This window comes from Ovis canadensis, chromosome 1 (assembly GCF_042477335.2).
Source record: "Ovis canadensis isolate MfBH-ARS-UI-01 breed Bighorn chromosome 1, ARS-UI_OviCan_v2, whole genome shotgun sequence".
NCBI classification, from domain to species: Eukaryota; Metazoa; Chordata; class Mammalia; order Artiodactyla; family Bovidae; genus Ovis; species Ovis canadensis.
The window spans coordinates 108,551,662-108,577,226 of record NC_091245.1 but is presented as its reverse complement, the minus strand read 5'-3'; the positions used below and the strand labels follow the sequence as shown (position 1 = coordinate 108,577,226).

General features: G+C 40.7%; 1 protein-coding gene across 1 annotated transcript in view; it reads right to left on the bottom strand.

Annotated features, from left to right (window-relative positions):
- Positions 1 to 2,693: 2,693 nt before the first annotated feature.
- Positions 2,694 to 25,565, bottom strand: part of LOC138416123 (CD48 antigen-like) — a 43,499-nt gene continuing 20,627 nt past the window's right edge. Inside the window, exons 3-7 of the mRNA XM_069544882.1 lie at positions 21,777 to 22,148; positions 9,161 to 9,451; positions 7,114 to 7,224; positions 6,633 to 6,778; positions 2,694 to 3,706 (exon numbers count right to left, since the gene is read on the bottom strand). Coding sequence (XP_069400983.1) covers positions 3,596 to 3,706; positions 6,633 to 6,778; positions 7,114 to 7,224; positions 9,161 to 9,451; positions 21,777 to 22,148 — 1,031 coding nt within the window. The 3' untranslated portion in view covers positions 2,694 to 3,595. The remainder of the gene's footprint in view (positions 3,707 to 6,632; positions 6,779 to 7,113; positions 7,225 to 9,160; positions 9,452 to 21,776; positions 22,149 to 25,565) is intronic.

The following is a 25,565-nucleotide window of genomic DNA, read 5'->3' as shown; positions in this document are numbered from 1 at the left end:
ACCCTGCCTGCTCCACTTGCTCTCGTTCTATGAAAACTACTGAGAAACAGTCTCCTCTGGGTGGGGTCTTCCTGTTTCCCGAGCAGTGCCCTGCCCGTGTGGTTCTGCTTCCTCTCTCCTCCTCCCCGTCAGCCTGGGCCGGCTGTGATGTGGCCTCCCTGTGGGTCACGGGCTTTCTGTCTCCTCACCCCTCTGCCCTGTGTCTGCTGCCTTTACCATCTGGGTCTATTGCTCCTGGAATGGTATTTCTCAAACTGGTGTGTTTTATAGTCTCGGGCTGCTGCAAGTGCCCTGTTAGAATGCTTATATTTCTTGCTTTCATTTCAATAATAATCTGAGAGTTTAATAATCTCATAATGTATGTATGTATATATTTGGATCTTGCAGGTTCCTACCTTATAACAAAGGCGTTTTCAGGGCTGCATTTGCTTTTGTGTTAAAGAATCTTCTTGGGGGCACCAGATAATGGCACAGACCACTTGGTGGGTGGTTCACATGGAGGAGACAGGTGGGAGGACTGGTCCTGAGGTGGGGCAGAGTGACAATAATATCCTGTACTATTGATGCTGGCACCACTCCGAGTGCTGTGAGTCTGGTAACTCAGTGACTGCCGACAGCTCTATGAGGGAAGGCCTGACAACACCGTCTCACAGCTGAGGAGATGGAGGCACTGGAAGGTTGAAGCCTTGCTCAAGTATATGTATTCAGCTGGTAAGTGGTGTGAGGATGTGATGCAGGCACCTGGGCCCCAAAGCCTAATTTCTTATCCATTAAGCTGTAAGGCTCACGTACATTTGCCCAACGGTTAATTCAGCTAAAACCGGTTTGCTGAAAGATAGTTGATAGAAAAATCCATTTTCTAAGTGGGCAAATCACAGGATGAACAAGTTGATGAATTTGATACATTTATAAAATATTTGTTTCTATTAACTGTTAATAAAAATTTATTATTTGAATCAGATGGATTACCAAAGCCTGTGAGAACTTTGGGGAGAAAAGACCCCAGGGATCTGGCCTCAGAGTTGCCTCCCTGGCCTCAGTCTGCCAGTCCCTCTGCCTGTCCATCTCATCTCTCTGCACCCCCAGTTTCTCATCTCAGGCTGTCTTATCAACTGACTTCTCTCTGTGTCTCCAGCAGGGAGCTAGGTAGAGAGACATGGAACATTGTGCTCTTAGGAAGAAATAATGAAAACCTGCCAGCTAAAATAACAGAAGTCTTCAAAAGCTGTTAAACCATTTTTTATCCAATATGAATTGCTTTAAGTTTTACACACAGCTAAAAAAATTAGTTTCTGGTAAATGGATAGATTTGATCACTTTGATGACGTGTTGATGACTTGATCATGCACTAAATTGGCATTTGACAAATTGGCTCCCTTCTTCCCCTCAGCACCTCTCCAACAGGCACATCACATTCAAAAGTTCCTGCTAGGTAGCTGTCAGGGACATGTCTGACTTGTGAGAAGAGTTATGGGGTTCATCTTTGTGGTGCAAATTCATAAAAGTTCATTGGCAGTAATGTTGTAAATACCCATTATGGGTGCAAATACCCAATAAAGAACATTCTTATCCTGTGATTCCAGTGGCAAATAAATAGATATCTATTGAATGAAGACTTCAATAATGTCATGCTAATAATTTTTTTTTTCAGGTGAATAAAGCAATTTTGGAGATCTATCTTTTGTTACCAGGCAGAGTTTTGGTTAAGATGAGGTTCTGGTAAACAAAGACTTTAATCAAATGTTGGTATAGTAAATGTATGTGAACTAGCATTTTTTGTATTAAAGTTTAAAAAGTATTAAATATAGGACCTGATGTGAGCCTGCAGTTTTTTTCCCCTTAATGCCAACACCAATGGTTCAATTTGGCAAAACCAAAACACCCATCATGTTACATTAGAGTTGCATGTTTCAGTCTGAATATGTTTGAATAATCATTGCCCCACTGTTTTGCTGCTTGGTCCTAATTTATTTTATATACATTGTTTTAAAAAATATAAGCATAAGACACTAATATAGAGTTTCATATTTATACATCTTCATATAACATGATAAAAATTAAATTAGTACTGAATAACGAGAACCATTTTCTTAAAAAAAATCTTTTTTTAACTATAAAGCAAATTTTAAATTATTACACAAAATGAGGATAAAGGGATCTTTAATAAGCATGACACAAATACCAAACTGACCAAAAAACCACTAAAGAAAGTGCAAGAGAAGTTCATTTATAAATAAGGATGCAAAAATCCCAAATAAAGATATTGTCAAACACTATCACATTAAAAAAATAATACACATTAACTGAGATTTATTCTAATATTGAAATAGTTCAATCCTAAGACATCTATTAATTTATTATTAATGGATTAAAAAAGAAAACCATATGCTATCTTCACAGGTGATAAGTGGGAAACAATACAATTTAATAAGTTATTCTTGGTAAAATTCTTGATAAAATATGAGATAAAATAAGACTAAATATATACTTCCTTAACATGATACCGCAGATATGCCTTACCCAAAACACAAAATCATGCTCAATGGAGAAACACTAGAAGCATTTATATTAGAGTTAGGAACAATGTAAGGATAATCTTCATGATAATTTAACATGGCTTTGGAAGTATTAGCCAATTCAATTAGATAAGAAAAGAGAATGAAGCACAAACATTGGAAAGAAGGAAGCATAAGTTATAATCATTTGTTAACATTTTTATTTATCCCTAAATTCAAAGGGATCAAATGAAAAACTGTTACAAACAGTAGAGACATTGAATAACATGGCTTAATATATGATTCATATGTATTATCTTAATAAAATTAGAATACACAAGGGGAACAAGACCCCATTTTTAATAACAATAAAATGATGAAGAATTATTATTTCAATAAGATATGCCTTTTGACTTTTGTGCAAGCATGTATAATTTATTGAAAATATAAGAGTGAGTGAACTGAACTTTGAGAACCTAGATAGTACATTTCCTGTGTCTATAATTAACTCTAGTATATGACAGAGCTAAAAAAAAAACAAAAAAAAACCAGTTTACTTTTCTTTCCACCACTCCCCTCTACAATACAGCTGACCTTGAATCTTGTACCTACAGGCCTCTTTTTTATAATAGTCAAGGGCCATTCTTTTCACTATTCATAGTGGTGAGCTGACTGTGAAACCCTGAAGGTCCTCCCCACAAGGCTCATCCTTCTCAGAGGCCCCAGGTTCCTCCCTGTTCAGAGAAATCATCTCTTTCCCCCCACTATCCCTGTGCAGGCCCTACCTGACCATGAGTATACCCTAACAGGGTTAAGAGGTTCACAGGTCCAAAGTGTGGCTGAAGGCTGAAGGCTGAAGGCTGAAGGCTTTGCTTCTCATATTTGGTTATTTAACTGGAAGAGCCACCACCTACCATCTGTGATGCGAGAAAATTTTGGTAGGAACTTGGGAGAGCAGCTCAGTGAGATTGTTCAGGAAGATCTAGGCTCTAGTCCCAGCTCCACCTTAAGGAGGGATCTTTGGAGGCCCAAGGGTAAAGGGGTAAATGGATGGGACAGACCTTGCCAAGGTCCCCCTCATGCTCTGGTTTTATCATGGGCTAAGCATCACCCTGGGGTTTTGGACTTCTCCGGATCTTCTCGTAGATAGTTTGGACGGCTGAAGTACACTCAGGGTTATGTGAGTGGCAGTTGCCCTTCTCCGAGTCTTTCTACAATTCAAGCAGAGTTTAGGAGTTGTCTTGATCAATTTCTAAGCATCAAATAGAAGGGTCAGTCAAGCTACATCTCTTTACGAACTTCTTGTCTTCAACCAGGTAGTTCTGACTCTCAAGCCTGATAACTCCCCTAAATACAGCTTCAGCACAGACTCTCTCTTGAACATTGTAGGATCTTTGCACTTGCTCTGTCTTCTATCCAAGATACTGCCTCTCTCCCCACTCCAAGACCTCCATTTTGCTCACCCCCTCGTTTCTTTCAGGGTCTCTTTTCTTGGTGAGTTTTTCCCTGACAGCCTTAGTTAAAATCGCACACCACCAACCCCACCTCTCTTTTCTGCTTTATTTTCTCCTAACACATACCATCACCTAGAACTTGATGGTTTGCTTATTGGTTTGTCACTCTCTATCCCCTCAACCTAGAATATTCTATGAGACCAAGGACTTTTCTTGCTTTGTAGACTTTCGTAGCTCAGATAAAAACAATTCAGGGAACACAGTAGGTGCTCAACAGATATTTGACGGACTTTAATTTGTAAATCACTTTGCTCTCATTGCAAAAGTTACTGTGGAAGGCTTAAAAGTGTCAGATAAATGTAAGCGATTATTACTGTAATCCTCAGTTTATAAAAGAATAAACTGAGGTAGAGGGAGGGAAGTGATTTTCTAGCGTTGATCAAGAAGTCTGTGTCACAAACTCATTTTATGAAACAAAAACAGACTCACAGACAGAGAAAAATGAACGTATGGTTACTAAGGAGGAAGCGGGGTGAGGAGGGATAAATTAGGAGTTTGGGATTAGTAGACACAAAATACTATATATAGAATGGGATAAACAACAAGGTTCTACTATACAGTATAGGGAACTATATTCAATACCCTGTAACAAACCATAATGGAAAAGAATATGGAAAAGTATATGTCTATCTGTCTAAAACTGAATCACTTTGCTATACACAAGAAACTAACCCAACATTGTAAGTCAACCATACTTCATTTTAAAAAAAAAAAAAAAAGAAAGAAAGAAAGAAACCTGTGTCAGAGCCTCATATCCATTTCTCCAGACTCTTTCTTTATGCCACCCTCATCCTTTTTGCACTTAGCTTCCTGTCTCCTTAGGGCTTCCCTGGTGGCTCAGAGGTTAAAGCGTCTGCCCACAATGCGGGAGACCTGGGTTCGATCCCTGGGTCGGGAAGATCCCCTGGAGAAGGTCATGGCAACCCACTCCAGTATTCTTGCCTGGAGAATCCCATGGACAGAGGAGCCTGGAGGGCTACAGTCCACAGGGTCGCAAAAAGTCGGACATGACTGAGCGACTTCACTTCACTTTCCTGTCTCCTTGAAGGGAGTTTATTTTCTCCACCAGACTGGGAGCTCCCCAAGGGCAGAAACTGAGGTGTCAGAGGCTTCAGCATGGGGCTGCATGTCTGGGTCAGATGTTGCCTCATCTGTTTCTCTATCCCAAAGTCACTTATTGTTCCCCTCCTGTGCTTCTCGGCAGGGGTATTAAGGTTTGGGTCACAATGAACAATTTCCTAAGTTTCCCGAGGCCCAGGCTAGGTAAGGATGTTACCCAGAGGGACTGCCATGGGAAGTCACAACGTGGAGGGCACTGGGGCAGTTGGGGACAGTGCATGGAAGACGAGGCTGGGAACGAAGACACCCCTATTCTGCTTCGTTTGCATGGTTCTCTGATAAGTCCAAGTATTCCCTCTATGTCTCACTTTCCCCTACTATAACCTGCTGGGACTGGACCAGATCCTGATGATTTGTGACTCAGTCATCTAGCATTGTCCCCTCTTTGGGGAAGTCAAAGGATGAGAGAGGAGAGGACCTGGCCATTGGCTACTCCTGGGCATCCCTGCTTCTCTTCTGCTCACGCTTTTAGTCCAGTGGTTCTCAATGTGGGACCAGGATCACTAGGGATCAGTATCACTTGGGAATTTGTTAGAAATATAAGTTCTCGGGACTGCCTTGAAGTGAAGTCGTTCAGTCATGTCTTACTCTTTGTGACCCCGTGGACTGTAGCCTGCCAGGCTCCTCTGTCCATGGGATTCTCCAGGCAAGAGTACTGGAGTGGGTTACCATTTCCTTCTCCAGGGGATCTTCCTGACCCAGGGATCAAAGCACATTGGAGGCAGGTGCTTCAACCTCTGAGCCACCAGGGAAGCCAAGACCTACTGAATCAAAAACTCCTGGAGTGGGCCCAGAAAACTTCATTTTTACCAAGCCCTTCAGGTGTTCCTGATGCAAGCTCTATTTGAGAATCATTGCTCTGGGAAGTCCCTTAGATGTCCTTTTTTCCCTCCTGTAATTGCTGTCTTCAGTTCTTCCCCACTGGTGAAATCATTCTATCTGTGACTATAGCACCAATTTCCAACCAAGGGTCAGTAGCCAACATGAGATGCCCTCCCAGGAACACCTCATCAATGGGAGGGCATCAAAACATTTACCTAAAGATGTGGTATTAGTGGTAGGATCTCAGGTAGGTAAGACAGAGAAAGACTTGAGGAAGAAGAGGAAATGAGCTTTTCCTGGTGCTCCTCAGCTTCTTAGGTCTGCTCTCAATCCTGGATCTGCTACTGTGTCCTCCTTTTACTTCCTTGTGCCTTATATAGGTGATGGGGTCTACCAGACACCTGGTCATTTACACTGTTCTGCTCTGCCAACCCTCCTCGGATATTGGTGAGGATGTGATGAGGCTGTGGGCATATGAGTGGAGTATGCTCCCCATCAGTGGTTTCCTAACTTGGCACCTCAGCTCCCAGCATGCTGTGGGTAGCCAAGCACAGCAACCATATTGTCCAAAGCAAGGATTGGACCCAGAATGTGATAGGGAATAGAATACTCTGGATTTCCCCAGATTTACTGCCTCTGAGCACATAGCAGAACTGGTATGATTTGATTCCCTTGGACCCACCTTAAGGTGTCTCAGGAAGCTGATCTCTTCATAGGCAGAGTCTAGGCTGTTGGTCACACCAGTCTGAAGGTTAGCAGATTCCTCTGTGGGAAGGGCCTGGGGAGTAGCTTTCACGCCTGGAGCCTCTGGCAGGAGAGTGGACTCACCTGTATACAGCAGATGCTCAATGAGAATGAATGGAATTGGAGGTGGCCCCTTGTAAGCCCTTGAGTGAGATCAGTCATTGCCCTCTGGATCATGGATCAGGTCCCAGACTCCTGTCCTGTCCCTGCCTTCCTCTTCTCTTCCTTTCTGGACATGCACGTAGCTCCTGCCCCCAGCATTGCTCTACCCCAGGCTTCTATCAGGAATGATTCACAGAAGAAGTCAATGAGCCTCTACCTGCCCAGTGCCCTGCCCTCCTCCCTGGGGTCTTGATCCACTCCCTTCCCCCAGATCCCCCTCATCCCAGCCCTCCCGTCAGGGTCTACCCAGCACCTGCCTCTCCTGGTCTGCATCTTCTTTCTCATCCAGATCCACACTCCGGCCCCTAGGCTCGCCATCAGAGCCATGAGAAGGATGCCAAGCCAATGCCATTTGCTCTGAAGAGAACCTGGAGTCAAAGGCTGGTGTCAGATCTGCTTCAGTCAAGCCTGTTGGGCAGGCAATGGGGAGCAGGTGGGGCCCCCCTGGCTCAGAGCCTGTGTCCTGAGTGTACGTCCCTGATGAAGCTCTGACAAGTTTCTTCCTTTCTAGTCTCTCTACACACTAACCACTATTACTATAATGTTTCATCACCAGACTTTCTGTCCAGTCTCTGAACAGGACCCTCAGAGGCTTCCATTAGTTGTGTGTGACACTGTTCATCCTGTTCACCTGCCTCTTTTCTCAGACTCTCAGAAGAAAAATACATTCTAAGAGGAGGAAGGGATAAAGGACACGGGGATAGACCTTAGGCTTGTTCTTTTCTCTGTTTGGGATGTCTTTTCTATAACCCCGCAATAAAACTCCTATTCATCCTTCAAGGCCCATCTCAAGTGTTCCCATATCTGTGAGGCCTTTCCCAACTCAGGCAGCAGTTGCTCAACTTTTTCTTCCTTCCTTCCTCCCTCTTTCCATTTCTCCCTCCCTCTTTCTTTTCCTTCCTTCTTTCTTTCCTCCCTCCTTCCCTCCCTTCCTCTTTTCCTTCCTTTCTTTCATACCAAAACCATATACTTTGTATTTTCTCCAACTTTATTGTTTAACATCTGGTTTTTTAAAATTAATTTATTTTTTAATTGAAGGATGCTTGCTTTACAGAATTTTGCTGTTTTTTGTTTTTATGTTTAGAAATTTACTCTTCCCCTTCTTTGAACTATCTTCTGATAATTACTGACATGATCTGTGTCACACACATAACTGATATCTGATATTTGATATTACTGATATCTGATACTGTGCTGTATCTCTTTGCAGAGTACTTCTTTTCATTCTCACAAGAGCCTCGTGAAGTAGATACAATTATTATCCATATTATGGAAAAGCTATACAAATTAAGTAACCTGTTCAAGTCTCACAGCCAGTGTGTGGTGAAGCCCCCACAGCACTGTAAGTTCCTTGAGGACAGGGATTTATCTTATTTTTCACTGAGCCTTTCCCCCATCATCAGCACCCAGTAGGCACTCAGTTGTGAGGGTTGAAATCTGAGTGAGTGAAGAGATGAGATGAAAGAGACCATTCAGACAAGAGCCCCACATGAGCAAGTAGGGGTCAGGAGGGCATTGGTGGGATAGGACAACTGAACTAGTAATTACACCTCCTTTTTAACATCAGTTGTTCCTGCTTCATATTCCTAGGGAAGGTAGGGGACTTCTTTCCCTAGGCATTTTACAATACCACAGTCTGAGGCTCTTTTGTAAGGGTTCACACCCTATAACCCACCCCACTTAGTCCCTTTATGTAACCAAGGTGTTGCTCTAGGCTGATGGAGAAAGTATAGTAACGGGTTGTAGTGACCGCAGGTTCTCACACTGCTCAGAGAAGGGTTGAACTGTGGTTTATGTACTCAGATGTGGTAACCATCCTTTGAAAGGACAAGTCTGGAATGCAGTAAAAATTGGGCATCTATCAGCCTGAATGTGCTATGCGAGTCCTGCCCACCCAGGGTAAGGGCCAGAGTCTGGGTGACAGTATTCCACGGTTGGGGGCAGGTGTCCCTAAGTTTCTTAGTCTTTACTCCTCAGATCTTTCTCCTCCTCTTCTCGGATCTGATGTCTAATTCAGCCTCCCAGGCTCATTGATGTTGGCAAAGGGGGTGTACACATGCCAGTCTCACATTTCTGTTCTGGGTGAAGCATTAGTCTCCTAATTGGTCCAGTTTCTGGATTGTAGGTTTCAAGACTGCAGTGAGGCTGTGGCCATTCACTGAGGTGGGGATGTTTTGGTTGCATCACATAAACTGCCTTAAAATGTTCCTCAGTACCCCCCATTTTCTTTGAGACTTACCAGCCTTGCCCTCCCCTAGTCTCTGCTGGCTCATTGTCATCACCTTCCTAACTGATCACACTCACCCCTCCAGGGACAGATGTCCTCCAGGTGCAAGGTTGCATTCTTCTCTTCTGCAGGGTTGTTAACCACACAGGTGAGCTGACTGTTGACATGGCTTATAGGCAGGCTCAGGCTTAGGTTCCTGGAGTTGGGGGGTATCCCTCTCTGCTCCAGGTGCCTGGAGAGGCCCTGGCTTAGCCAGGTCACTGTCAGGTTCCCTGTGTTTCCTGGGATCTCACATTCTAGACTGATGTTGCACCAGACTGATGTGTTAGATGATGAACGAATCTGGATCTGGGGGTGGGGGATGGGATCTGGGGTGAGAGGGGACAAGAGAGAAGCTGAGCTTCAAGATTGGAGGCCAATCTGAATGTATCACTTTTCTCAGCACGTGATATGTCTGCATGAGATTTCTAACTGTAGGCCTGAGGAAAGAACCTACTCTGCCTGGCCTAAGAGGTTCTGATTCCCAGCCCACTGATAGCTTAACTTTCCATGCTCAGTTATGTCGAGACAGCTAAATTATCATGGAAGCCTGAAGTGCTGCAATACATGGAGTCACAAAGAGTTGGATATGACTTAGTGACTGAACCACAACAACAATCTGATAATTATATAATTATAAGTAAATACATGATATATCAATATATGGTAACCATATATATTATTGTCTATACAATAAATGAAACATGGGAAACACTGAGAATACACTGTAAAGACATGTTTACAGTCTTGTTTTGTTTAGAGAATTAAAAACCATTGATTATCTTCAAATGTTAAAGTAAAAATGTAAGTTTAGTAACCAGTGAAATAAAAATGAATGTTGTATAATTTCCAAACTGCTAGAAGTTTGGATAAAAGAAAACTGTATTAATAAAACAAAAGGCAAGAAAAAACTGATAAGAAACATTAAATAAGATGTCTGGAGTAGGTCCATACATGTAAAAAATTAAAATACATCTGAATTCATTATAGCCCCCTATTAAAAAAACAAGATCAAAATTAGGTAAAACCAGCTATGTGTTATTGATATTAATGATACAGAAAGATCAAAAAGAGAGATGGAAAATAATAAATGAGAAAAATGTCAACCAAATGATTGCAAGTGTGGCAACAGTCACTATAGACTGCTTTCATCTGACATGAAAAACATTAGCAGGCCAGAGATATTTTAGATTACTATGTACCTAGCAACATGATTTGGAAATGCATAAATCAAATCCACTAATACTACAATAGATGGTTTTACTACGGCAGATATAAATGGATTAGAGGACAGGATGTAACATAGGTAAACACAGATGTTAATGGCCAGGTGGCCAATCTGTTAGGTAACTCACTCTATGCTCAGTCCCTCTTTCCTCACTGTCCTTGACTTTGTCTATTGAAGAATCTAGAAAGCAAAATTCTCCATTTCAGTCTTTCTTACACTTGCACTTGTTCTGAGCAGTGAAGTAAGGGAAATTTGCTGCGTGAGAGGAAGAGTCTTCACTCCTGAAAAGAGAAAGCTTCAACACAAGAAAGATTATTCCCCATGTCTTTCTTTTTTTGCTATTTTTTTTTCTAGAATGACACCTAGAGAAACAGCTATCCTGTTTCAAAGCAACAAGCACAAGAGCAAAACCCATGTGCCAATGATGGCAGAGCAGAAAGATAGAGTGAGCGTCCACCTCAGGGGTCAATGCTGAACAGACGCATGGATGCCAGAGAAAGTTACCTCTTGACTTCTGGTTATATGAGAAAAGTAAACCCCCATTTTCTTAAGCCTTTAAAAATCAAGCTTAACGCTAATTGAAGTCAAATATATTCCAAACTTACGAGCATCGATAACAATAAAAAGATTTGATCAGCAAAATCAAAGCCAATTAAAAAAAGAGATAAATCAAAAGAAAAAATATTGCTAACTAAACTCTTAAAGTTATAAGTAAATGTCACTTAGAATGAGAATTGGACATAACTACAGAAAAGTGAAGGGCTTCCCTGGTGGCTCAAATGGTAAAGAATCTTCCTGCAATGCAGGAAATGCAGGTTTGATCCCTGGATCAGGAAGATCCCGTGGAGATGGGAATGGCTACCCACTGCAGTATTCTTGCCTGGAGAACTCCATCGACAGAGGAGACTGGTGGGCGATAGTCCATGGAGTCACAAAGAGTTGGACACAACTGACAGACTAACACTACTACCACTAGAGAAAAGAGAAGATGAAAAGCTATAAGGAAACACTGTGTACAACTGAGTATCAATAGATTTGAAAATATAAGTGAAATAATTCTTTTCTAAGAAAGTGTTAATGATCAAAATCTTATCAAGAAGTAGCAGCAAACCTGAATACACTCATTGTCTTAGAAACATGGCCAAAGCTCTGTCCTTATAAAGGTCATGAAGAATATTTGGTCTCAGGGGTGAGTGTGACCAAATGACCGAAGAAAGAAAACTCTTGTGTTATATACTTTGCCTCAGAGCTTGAAATGGCAAAATACCTCCGGGTCATTCTGAAAGCACAGTTTAACTTTAATACACACATCAGACAAGAATATCAAAACCAAAACAAGATAAAATACACAAATCCACGGGTTAATGTCAGTTTCAAACACAGAATTTAAAATTCCTAAATTAAATATTAGCAAATATAATCACACAATACACTATGATCGAGTTGGATTTATTATAGGAATGCAAAGACAGTATAATTAGGAATTTTACTAATGCAGTTTATGCTATTAGCAGATGAAAAGAAAACACAACACCTAACATTTACTGAGCAAGTATGTATTTCCAGACTTAGCTCCAAAGGCTTCACATGAGCTCATCTAATCCTCATAATAACCCTATAAAGTTTCATGGATTAGCTGTGTCAGTAGAGTCGTCTAGGGCAGGGGTAAGCAAAGGGTAAAAGGCTGGACAGTAAATATTTTAGGTTTCATAGGCTGTATGGTCTCTTGAAACAACTACTTAACTTTGCCATTATGGGGAGAAAGTAACCAAATAAAACATCTAAACAAATGGGTGTGTGGCTGTATTCCAATAAAACTTTATTTATAAAGTCAGGCATTGGGCTAGATTTACCAATGGCTATAGTTTGCCAACCCTTGATCTGGGATAATTGCTAAAAATACAAATTTATGGGCTCTTCCCAAGACTTACTGAACATGCATCTGGGGAAATTATATTTTCACATCACTTTAAAAGATCTGGTTTAATGAACAGACAACAATTTAAATGTAAAATCAAATGGAATGTCTATTACAAAGTGTCATGAAGCATAGATAGGTGTTAAGGCAGAGAATGCTCTTAGGCATTTAAAGTGTTCACTTGGCATGTGGTTTTTATGAACTTTTGTTAAGCTCTTTTTAATAGGTAAAAGAATGTTAATCAAGATTGAATAACATAAAAATCCTAGAAAAATTAGGTGCATTTCTATCATTTTCTTTAAAAATTGCTTAAATCTATTTGTTTAAAGGAATACTTTTTGAATGCCTCCTGGGACCTGTATAAAACATCAGACAGATGCAAGAAGAGTAGGGCATGGCCCGTGCTCCCAAGTGGACAGCACACCACACACAAATAACTGTAGTGCAAGGCAGAGAGAAATATGACCCATTAAAGAATTAGGAAAAAGCACTTGCAGACTTCAAAATGGACATACTCATTTAACAGGAATGAGAAACGCCTTTATAGGATATGACAATTCTGAAAGCCCATGAGGTAAGAGAGAGTGAGAGAGAAAGGCTGTACTTGAGGAACAATGTGTTTGGCTAGAAACAAAGCTAGAACACTGGCATTAGCTGATGGCAGATCTCTCATGCTGTGAGGAGTACTTAGTTCCACAGCAATGGTAAGTAAGCAAGTATTATTGTAAAATTCAATAAGGGAGTGGGTGAATTATCAGATAAGTTGGAAGTAAGACACAAGGAAACCAGCTAGTAGCACTTCTACTTTTTCAAGCAACTCTTCTTTTGCTCCACCATTGTGGTTTTCATGACTTGTTAGTCAAAGCACTCTGGTTTGACTGGTTACATGCAATACAACAGCACAAGCCCCAGGCCTTGACAATCAGAATATGTTATTTCCCTGGTCAGTGACCCATCTAGGGGTGATCTTGAGAACCTAGCCCAACTAGTAAGAGCCTTTTCCTAAAATTTCCCATGTGAAGTGAGCCAGGAAACTCCCTTTGCTCTCTGGTTGAGTGGGGTGCATAGCTGCACAAAGCCACACTCCCAACCACTTGGAGAGGCCCAGGAGAAGAAAGCTAACAGGAAAGGAGGGGAGAGAGAGAAAGACACTGAAAAAGAAGATGAGAGAGTATGTGGTTCCTGAATACAGAAGTGAGCCCCTGTCAGTTTTTCAGTTCCCATGAGCATGAGGGCCAGAGGAACTCCTTTACTGATCTTGCTCCTAGAGATCTAAGCATTTTTTTTTTTTAATCACAAAACACTCTTATTGACTAATTTAAGTAGGCTTCCATTTCTTGATGCTAAAAGAGATAGGATGAAACTCTATTGGTATGATGTCACTGAGAAAGCTACGCCAGGAATTTATCAGCCAAGGAGGAGAGAAAGACAAGTTCAGGAATCAGAAGCTGGAGGCCAGGAAGCAGCTAATATGCTCTCCGTCTCTTATCAACAGAAAAACCCAGCTTGGATAGTCAACCCAGTCAACCTAGCCTCTTCTCATAAGATTTCCAACCCCCCTCCCCACCCTTCACCCCCCCACTCCTCTCCGGCTCCCACTAGGTGGGGTGTGCAGGGAATGTCTTTGAGATGGGAATGTCTTTGAGATGGATATCTCTGGGACAGCCACCAGTGTATGTCAAGAAGGAAAGGACCAGGTGGCAAGGAGAGGGGTAGAAAATTCGGAGCATGGCACATGGAGGAAAGTGTTGGGAAGCAAGGCTGAAGAGGCAGCCAGGGACCAGATCCTGTACAGAGTTGCACTTCTTTTTCTGAGTGCCATTTATTCCGTGCAGAATGGGAATGGGGACTGTTTGGTGTTAAACAGGTAAACAACAGGAAGAGCACTACATTTTAAAGAAGATCAAAACATCAGCTGCATGGAGGGGGATTTGGAAGGCAGAAGAGAAGCCAGTCAGGAGGCTGATGTGATAACACAAGCAGAGGTGGTGGAGGATGGAGCCAAAGACGACCAGTGGGAGAGAGCTCTGGCAGGTTAGATACTAATTCTCTGGACTGTCTTCTCACTCTTTCCTGTATTTCTCCATTATACTGTCTGCCTAGGAGGTCAGGTGTTGGGCTCCTTACTAGCCTGGGAGCTCCAGGGAGCAGGCATTGGGTCTTCCCCGGTATCTCTGACTTGTGTCTAGGACAAAACTTTGTCCTGAAATTTCTCTAACTGGACTTCAGATCAACTAGTTTAAAAGCATTTTACGTGATCAAAACTCCTATTTGGTGTTTTTCAAACCAAGTTTTGTTCTTTCAGTTTTGCCAACATCTTTTTGTCACTTAAGAACTTTTAAATCAACTTTCCCCAAAGCATGGAGTAATATTTTGTTTTCATGAACAGGTTTTTTTCTTGTTTCTTTTTGCCAGCTTGCAGTACCTTTTTCCCCAACCAGGGATTGACCCTGTGCTCTTAGCACCTTTGACAAAGCACAGAGTCCCAACCACTGGGAATTCCCAGGAACAGAGAGAAGAAATCCAGCTCCACCTACAACAACACCCACACAAGCTTCCCTAACCAGGAAACATTCAACCCTACCCACAAAGAGGAACCTTCACAATAAAGAGGAACCACAAACTGCCAGAACACAGAAAGGCCACCCCAACACAGCAATATAAACAAGATGAAAAGGCAGAGAAATACCCAGCAGGTAAAGGAACAGGATAAATGCCCACCAAACCAAACAAAAGAGGAAGAGATAGGGAATCTACCTGATAAAGAATTCTGAATAATGATAGTGAAAATGATCCAAAATCTTGAAAACAAAATGGAGTTACAGAAAAATAGCCTGGAGAAAAGGATTGAGAAGATGCAAGAAATGTTTAACAAGGACCTAGAAGAAATAAAAAATAGTCAATATATAATAACACATTATTATATATTGACTAATATATAAGGCAATAAATGAGATCAAACACAGTCTGGAGGGAACCAACAGTAGAATAATGGAGGCAGAGGATAGGATAAATGAGGTAGAAGATAGAATGGTAGAAATAAATGAAGCAGAGAGGAAAAAAGAATTAAAAGGAACGAGGACAACTTCAGAGACTTCTGCTGCTGCTGCTGCTAAGTTGCTTCAGTTCTGTCCAACTCTGTGCAACCCCAGAGACGGCAGCCCACCAGGCTGCTCCGTCCCTGGGATTCTCCGGGCAAGAACAATGGACTGGGTTGCCATTTCCTTCTCCAATGAATGAAAGTGAAAAGTGAAAGTGAAGTAGCTCAGTCGTGTCCGACTCTTAGCGACCCCATGGACTGCAGCCTACCAGGCTCCTCCGTCCATGGGATTTTCCAGGTGAGAGTACTGGAGTGGGGTGCCATTGCCTTCTCCCAGAGACCTCTGGGACAATGTTAAACACCCCAACATTCAAATCATAGAAGTCCCAGGAGAAGAAGACAAAAAGAAAGACCATGAGAAAATACTTGAGGAGGTAATTGTTGAAAACTTCCCTAAAATGGGGAAGAAAATAGTCACCCAAGTCCAAGAAACCCAGAGAGTCCCAAACAGGATAAACCCAAGGCAAAACACCTCAAGACACATATCAATCAAATTAACAAAGATCAAATACAAGGAGCAAATATTAAAAGCATCAAGGGAAAAACAACAAATAACACACAAGGGGATTCCCATAAGGATAACAGCTGATCTTTCAATAGAAACTCTTCAGGCCCTAAGGGAATGACAGGACATACTTAAAGTGATGAAAGAGAAAAACCTACAGCCCAGATTACTGTACCCAGCAAGGATCTCATTCAAATATGAAGGAGATATCAAAAGATTTACAGACAAACAAAAGCTGAAAGAATTCAGCACCACCAAACCAGCTCTCCAACAAATGCTAAAGGATCTTCACTATACAGGAAACACAGAAATGGTGTAAAACTCGAACCCAAAACAACAAAGTAAATGGCAATGGAATCACACTTATCAATAATTACCTTAAATGTAAATGGGTTGAATGCTCCAACCAAAAGACAAAGACTGGCTGAATGGATAAAAAACAAGACCCCTATATACGTTGTCTACAAGAGACTCATCTCAAAACAAGGGACACATACAGACTGAAAGTGAAGGGCTGGAGAAAGGCATTCCACACAAATGGAGACCAAAAGAAAGCAGGAGTAGCAATACTCATATCAGATAAAATAGACTTTAAAACAAAGGCTGTGAAAAGAGACAAAGAAGGACAGTACATAATGATCAAAGGGTCAATTCAAGAAGAAGATATAACAATTATAAATATATATGCACCCAACATAGGAGCACCACAATATGTAAGACAAATGCTAACAAGTATAAAAGGGGAAATTAATAACACAATAATAGTGGGAGACTTTAATACCCCACTCACACCTATAGATAGATCAACTAAACAGAAAATTAACAAGGAAACACAAACTTTAAATGATACAATAGACCAGTTAGACCTAACTGATATCTATAGGACATTTCACCCCAAAACAATGAATTTCACCTTTTTCTCAAGCGCACATGGAACCTTCTCCAGGATAGATCACATCTTGGGCCATAAATCTAGCCTTGGTAAATCTAAAAAAATTGAAATCATTCAAAGCATCTTTTCTGACCACAATGCAGTAAGGTTAGATGTCAATTACAGGAGAAAACCTATTAAAAATTCCAGCGTATGGAGGCTGAACAACATGCTGCTGAATAACCAACAAATCACAGAAGAAATCAAAAAAGAAATCAAAATATGAATAGAAATGAATGAAAATGAAAACACAACAACCCAAAACCTATGGGGCACTGTAAAAGCAGTGCTAAGGGGAAGGTTCATAGCAATACCGGCTTACTTCAAGAAACGAGAAAAAGGTCAAATAAATAACCTAACTTTACACCTGAAGTAACTAGAAAAGGAAGAAATGAAGAACCCCAGGGTTAGTAAAAAGAAAGAAATCTTAAAAATTAGGGCAGAGATAAATGCAGAAGAAACAAAAGAGACCATAGCAAAAATCAACAAAGCTAAAAGCTTGTTCTTTGAGAAGATAAATAAAATTGACAAACCTTTAGCCAGACTCATCAAGAAACAAAGGGAGAAAAATCAAATCAACAAAATTAGAAATGAAAATGGAGAGATCACAAAAGACAGCACAGAAATACAAAGGATCATAAGAGACTACTATCAGGCAATTATATGCCAATAAAATGGACAACATGGAAGAAATGGACAAATTCTTAGAAAAGTACAACTTTCCAAAACTGAACCAGGAAGAAATAGAAAATCTTAACAGACCCATCACAAGCACAGAAATTGAAACTGTAATCAGAAATCTTCCAGCAAACAAAAGCCCAGGACCAGACGGCTTCACAGTTGAATTCTGCCAAAAATTTATAGAAGAGCTAACACCTATCCTACTCAAACTCTTCCAGAAAATTGCAGAGAAAGTAAATTTCCAAACTCATTCTATGAGGCCACCATCACCCTAATACCAAAACCAGACAAGATGCCACACAAAAAAGAAAACTACAGGCCAATATCACTGATGAACATAGATGCAAAAATCCTTAACAAAATTCTAGCAAACAGAATCCAACAACATATTAAAAAGATCATACATAGTGACCAAATTGGCTTTATCCCAGGGATGCAAGCATTCTTCAATATTCACAAAGCAATCAACGTAATACACCACATTAATAAATTGAAAGATTAAAACTATATGATTATCTCAATAGATGCAGAGAAAGCCTTTGACAAAATTCAACATCCATTTATGATGAAAACCCTCCAGAAAGCAGGAATAGAAGGAACATACCTCAACACAATAAAAGCTATATATGCCAAACCCTCAGCAAACATTATCCTCAATGGTGAAAATTTGAGAGCATTTCCCCTAAAGTCAGGAAGAAGACAAGGGTGCCCACTCTCACCACTACTATTCAACATAGTTTTGGAAGTTTTGGCCACAGCAATCAGAGCAGAAAAAGAAATAAAAGGAATCCAGATTGGAAAAGAAGAAGTAAAACTCTCACTGTTTGCAGATGACATGACCCTCTACATAGAAAATCCTAAAGACTCCACCAGAAAATTACTAGAGCTAATCAATGACTATAGTAAAGTTGCAGGATATAAAATTAATACACAGAAGTCTCTTGGCATTCCTATACACTAATAATGAGGAAACAGAAAGAGAAATTCAGGAAACAATTCCATTCACCATGGCAACGAAAAGAATAACATACTTAGGAATATATCTACCTAAAGAAACAAAATATGTATATATAGAAAAGTATAAAACACTGATGAAAGAAATCAAAGAGGACACAAATAGATGGAGAAATATACCATGTTCATGGATAGGAAGAATCAATATAGTGAAAATGAGTATACTACCCAAAACAATCTAGAGATTCAACGCAATCCTATGGGGTCGCTGAGGGTCGGACACGACTGAGCGACTTCATTTTCACTTTTCACTTTCATTCACTTGAGAAGGAAATGGCAACCCACTCCAGTGTTCTTGCCTGGAGCATCCCAGGGACTGGGGAGCCTGGTGGGCTGCCGTGTATGGGGTCACACAGAGTCGGATACGACTGAAGTGACTTAGCAGCAGCAGCAGAACAAATAATTTCACAATTTGTATGGAAATACAAAAAAAAAAAAAAAAAAACCTCAAATAGCCAAAGCAATCTTGAGAAAGAAGAATGGAACTGGAGGAATCAACCTGCCTGACTTCAGGCTCTACTACAAAGCCACAGTCATCAAGACAGTATGGTACTGGTACAAAGACAGAAATATAGATCACTGGAACAAAATAGAAAGCCCAGAGATAAATTCATGCACCTATGGACACCTTATCTTTGACAAAGGAGGTTAGAATATCCAGTGGAGAAAAGACAATCTCTTTGACAAGTGGTGCTGGGAAAACTGATCAACCACTTGTAAAAGAATGAAACTAGAACATTTTCTAACACCATACACAAAAATAAACTCAAAATGGATTAAAGATCTAAACATAAGACCAGAAACTATAAAACTCCTAGAGGAAAACATAGACAAAACACTCTCGGACATAAATCACAGCAGGATCCTCTACGACCCACCTCCCAGAATATTGGAAATAAACACAAAAATAAACAATTGGGACCTAATTAAGTTTAAAACCTTTTGCACAAAAAGGTAACTATAAGTAAGGTGAAAAGACAGCCTTCAGAATCGGAGACAATGATAGCAAACGAAGCACCTGACAAAGAATTGATCTCAAAAATATACAAGCAACACCTGCAGCTCAATTCCAGAAAAATAAATGACCCAATCAAAAAATGGGCCAAAGAACTAAACAGACATTTCTCCAAAGAAGACATACAGATGGCTAACAAACACATGAAAAGATGCTCAACATCACTCATTATCAGAGAAATGCAAATCAAATCCACAATGAGGTACCATTTCACGCCAGTCAGAATGGCTACTATCCAAAAGTCTAAAAGAATAAATGCTGGAGAGGACGTGGAGAAAAGGAAACCCTCTTACACTTTTGGTGGGAATGCAAACTAGTACAGCCACTATGGAGAACAGTGTGGAGATTCCTTAAAAAACTGAAATAGAACTACCATATGACCCAGCAATCCCACTGCTGGGCATACACACCGAGGAAACTAGAATTGAAAGAGACACATGTACCCCAATGTTCATCGCAGCACTGTTTATAATAGCCAAGACATGGAAACAACCTAGATGTCCATCAGCAGATGAATGGATAAGAAAGCTGTGGTACATATACACAATGGAGTATTACTCAGCCATTAAAAAGAATTCATTTGAATCAGTTCTGTTGAGATGGATGAAACTGGAGCCGATTATACAGAGTGAAGTAAGCCAGAAAGAAAAACACCAATACAGTATACTAACACGTATATATGGAATTTAGGAAGATGGCAATGATGACCCTGTATGCAAGACAGGGAAAGAGACACAGATGTGTATAACGGACTTTTGGACTCAGAGGGAGAGGGAGAGGGTGGGATGATTTGGGAGAATGACATTCTAACATGTATACTATCATGTGAATTGAATCGCCAGTCTATGTCTGACGCAGGATGCAGCATGCTTGGGGCTGGTGCATGGGGATGACCCAGAAAGATGTTATGGGGAGGGAGGTGGGAGGGGGGTTCATGTTTGAGAATGCATGTAAGAATTAAAGATTTTAAAATTTAAAAAATAAAAAAAAATTAAAAAAAAATTAAAAAAAAAAGAAAGCTGTGGTACATATACACAATGGAATATTACTCAGCAATTAAACAGAGTACATTTGAATCAGTTCTAATGAGGTGGATGAAACTGGAGCCTATTATACAGAGTGAAGTAGGCCAGAAAGAAAAACACCAATACATTATACTAATGCATAAATATGGAATTTAGAAAGATGGTGATGATAACCCTGTGTGCGAGACAGCAAAAGAGACATAGATGTATAGAACAGTCTTTTGGACTCTGTGGGAGAGGGAGGGGGTGGGATGATTTGGGAGAATGGCATTGAAACATGTGTATTATCATATGTGAAATGAATTACCAGTCCAGGTTCGATGCATGATACAGGGTGCTCAGGGCTGGTGCACTGGGATGACCCAGAGGGATGGGATGGGGAGGGAGGTGGGAGGGGGGTTCAGAATGGCAGATTCGTGTCAATGTATGGCAAGCCACTACAATATTGTAAAGTAATTAGTCTCCAATTAAAACAAAAAAACTTTTAAAATCAGTTTTTGAAGCAACCAATAAGGGCATTTCTGATACAACCGTATATTTCTCATAATCAATTTTTGCAGTATTTTACAATTGAATGCTTTTTTTTTTTTTTTGGTATACTCTTGAGTGGGCCTCTATGGCAACCCACTGTAGCATTCTTGCCTGGAGAACTCCATGGAGAGAGGGGCCTGATGGGCTAGAGGCCATGGGGTCACAAAGAGTCACAACTGAGTGATTAACATTTTTACTTTCACACTCTCACACTCCTGGGGAGCCTTTCAAGTGATCACTCTATTAAAACTTTCATTGGTTGTTTCTCATGAGATATGTAGCATTAGACCCCATCCTGTATCCTGTACCTTCCCTCCACCAGCTGTGTGTGAGTCCCTAGAGTGGGCGGTGGAGTTCGGATGAGGGTCAAGCCGGGGAGGGGAGGTCAGGTGGTCAGGCCTTACCTTGGTGGTCAGGCCTTACCTTGGTTCTGCTAGAGGTGGATTAACCAGAAGGTGACAAATCTTAAGCCATTTTTTGTTCTTATTCTAAATGGATACTTTTAAAGAAACAAAAAGAAATTATAGATAGTTTTTCCTAAGATGTAATATTTAAAATTTAGTTTTACATTTAGGGCATCAGAAGAGATGTAAAAATTTCTAAAAAAAAAAAAAAAGACTTTAAAAAAAATACCGAGTTTAGGCTAACTTTCTTTAAATAAAGTGGTTGTTGGAATGCATGCTTGGGGCATAGTCCCACACCTTACCATATAAACAGAGTCTAAATGCTTCCTCATTTGATTTTCCTGAGTTGAATTTGATTTTTGCTGTATATAGTCCACTCATTTCCATGGTGAGGTTCCTGATGCTCAAGAAAGCCATCTCTGTTAGGTTGAGTCTGTGCTTGTATATTTCTTCAAGATCATACCAGTCAGGATTAGGGATCTGAGGCTTCCAGGACACTAGAAGCTGTGTTTTCTCATCACCCTCAGGTTGCCAATTCCACTCAATCTCTCGGATGTTAGGATCCAAAGGGGAGGTCAGTGTCAGCTGGACAGATGTCCCCACAGTCCTTTTCAATGTGCAGGAAGAGCTGGGGTATTTGACAGCTTGAGAATCTGGTGACGGACTAGCTAAGCCTGGAGGAAGAAAGAAGCAGAGCAAAAGTTATGCTATATCTGCTGTCTTTACATCACAGTAATTTTACACTTATAAGAAGATTATCTCCATTTTTACAGACAAGGAAACAAAACTGCAGAGGTAAACTTGCTTAGGCGTGAGTCTTGCCTAGAAGTTGATAGCTTTGATTCAAGCACATGTCTGTCACCCTTCCAGACTCATGCTCTTTCCTTTTCTTGCGGCTTGCACCCAATATGGCCTTTGGTTTAATTCTAGGAAATAGAAACTGAAAATGTTGAAGTTCATAAGTAATAACACAATTTCCCCATTGTTTCTATACACTAGGAGAAAATCATTTCAGCTTTCTCCTATGATGTCTTTTTTTCCTCCTCAACCCATTGCCTTTTGGTTTCTGGCCACCACTCCTCTGAAATTGCTCTTGATTGAGATACTGATAACTACTTAAAATTAACAAATCCACATGTCATTTAGTCAATCTGTCAGTCTTAGCCTTATGGGACCATCTTGTGGCATTTGACATATGACTACTCTTTCTTGAAACTCTACTTATTTGATACAAATTTTTACTCACTGGGCCCTCAGTCCACTTTCTTTCAATAAATGTTTAATGAGCTAGGCATAACTAAGATTGCCAGAGATACAGTTGTGAACAAGTGGACCCGATCCCTGCTTTCATGGAACTACCATTGTAGCCAAGGAGACTGCTGAAAAAAAGCAGGAGAAAGCACAAGATTTCAGGTACTTGTAAGTGCTGTTAAAAAAGTATGTAGCACAGATTTCATGGGGCATGGTCCCACACCTTACCATATAAACAGAGTCTAAATTCTTCCTCATTCAATTTTCTTGAGTGGAATTTGATTTTTGCTGTATATAGTCCACTCATTTCATTTCCATGGTGAGATTCCTGATGCTCAAGAAAGCCATCTCCGTTAGGTTGAAAATCTGAACTCCCTTCTCATATTTATGGAATTTTCTGTCTTATGAAACACAGCCCAATGTGAAAATGCCTGATACTTTCCCAGCCACCTTTATAGCAGAGACAGCACATGACCTGGGCTCCTCCAGTCAGATGCACCTTATCAGACTTCCAAACAGAAACTACTGCATGGTGAGAGGAGGACCACAGTATATGTGCTATTGACAATGACAGTCATGGAAGCAGCCACCTGATTGCCTGAGGCAAGGGTGACAGCGGTTCTGAGGCAAGTCAAGTATCCAGTCAGTGGGATGTAAGCTGTGGTGTCTGTGTCAGAAGTAACAGACTAGTTTCTACTGGACCAGTTCTGTTGTGGCTCCTGGATGAGTCATCTCAGGGCCTGGTCACCTGGATCCCTCAAAGGTCTGTAGACCACTTGCTCTCCTTTAATATGAATATTTAGCTATCAGTTAACTTCTTAGACTTATACAGTCAAGAAGTACAAGAGAAGAAAAAGACCTACGAAATCAATCCCAAACAATTAAGAAAATGGCAATAGGAATATATATATCAATAATTACTTTAAATGTAACTGGATTAAATGCTTTTTACATTTATTTTTAATTGGAGGATAATGCTTTACAATATTGTGTTGGTTCCTGCCATACAACAACATGAATCAGCCATAGGTATACACATATTCCCTTCCTCTGGAGCCTCCTCCCACCCCACCCCCCACCCCAGCCCTTTAGGCCATCACAAAGCACTGAGCTGAGTTTCCTGTGCTATACAGCTGCTTCCCACTTGCTATTTTACACAGGGTAGTGAATATATGTCAATGCTACTCTCTCAATTTGTCCCACTCTCTCCTTCCCCCACTGTGTCCATAAGTCTGTTCTCTATGTTTGTATCTCTACCTACCCTGCAAATAAGTTCATCAGTATCAATTTTCTTAGATGCCATTTATATGCATATATATTTCCATATATCAACATTTACTTTTCTCTTTCTGGTTTATTTCACTGTTTGACAGGCTCTATGTTCATCCACAGTCAGTTGATATCTGTTACTTGTAACCAAGAATGCTGATTGACAAGTAGAGATAATGTGATAAGATACTGGTGGTTTAATGAATGTGTGAGGCATGGATGGCTTATTAAGAAAGTACCTTAAAAAGATGTGACAGCTAAAGTGAGTTCTGAATGATTAGAGGACAGAATGAATTCTTCCAGGCATACAAAGTTTCCAGTGTACAAAATATCATGGTCTCCATGTGGGATGAATGGAGGACTGTGCCTGGAGCAGACTGAGTGAAGGAGAGATCTGAAGACAGACTGAGGCAGGAAAGGCTTTGTAGGGTTTGTAGGTGGTTTGGGTGGATTCTGATAGCCACAGGAAGCTGCCAAATGGTTTTCAGCAGGGTAATATGTGGTTTACATTTTTATTGATCACCTTAGAATACATACTTTGTGCATAATGGTTTATAGCAAGGCAAGAAGAGGAAAAGGGATTCCCGTTCTGAGGCTTTCTCCATAGGTTAAGTGAGAGAAGGATGGTGGTAGGGGATCAGGAGAAATGGGGAGATTCAGGAAATTTTGGAGGTAGAGTTATAGAGAGTGCTGATGGACTGGATGTCAGAGAGAAGGAAAAGAAGAATCAAAGATGATTTCTAGGTTTTCGGCTTAAACAACTGGGTAGATGGAGTGACATTTATTGAGCTGTAAATATCATTAAAGTCTGGGGAGGAGCAGGTTTGGGGTGAAGGTAGGCATAACACAAGAATTCAGCTTTAGACTGTTAACTTTGCCTTCCAAGAACAGATGTTAAATGGGCCACATAGATGGGTTAAGCCTGGGGGGAGATGTCCAGGCTGGAAATGTGGCCCTCAGTTCAGTCATGCTACTTACAGCCATGGGATTAGCTAAAATCACCTAGGGATTAGGCGACTATAGCTAGGGAAGGAAAGAGGGCATAGCACTGACCACCAGAGGATTCAGGTCCATTGGGAGAGGTGGAGAAGGAACAGCCAGTGGGGAGGACCAGGTAAGTGCAGGGTTAGAAAAGCCAAAGAAGGAAACTGTTTCAAGAAGGAGGGGTGGACAACTAGGGCAGCTGAGGTCGGATTTCCTTTCATTCTTTTCTTAGTCTGTTCCTTAGTACTTCCAAAATGCCTTTATACTTCTCATTCCATTAGTACTCATCTCCTTAATACATATACTTCTTCTCTATTATATTAAAATAGTCAAATAATACCCATCCTGCTCTATTTCCCATTGCTCACCACCATCACTAGAATGAAAATGTAGAACACTCACTAGCCCACATTCCCTGCTCAGCCTTGTACTATTCTTACACCTCCCCCTGCAACATTCTTCCAATTTGAAGGTTTCACTGACTTAGTCAAGTGTTCTGTTTCTAGACATTTATTAGATTTTCTCTGAAAATAAGACATCTTTATTTCAAGAATCTTTGTTGTTGCTGTTCAGTAGTCAAGTCGTTT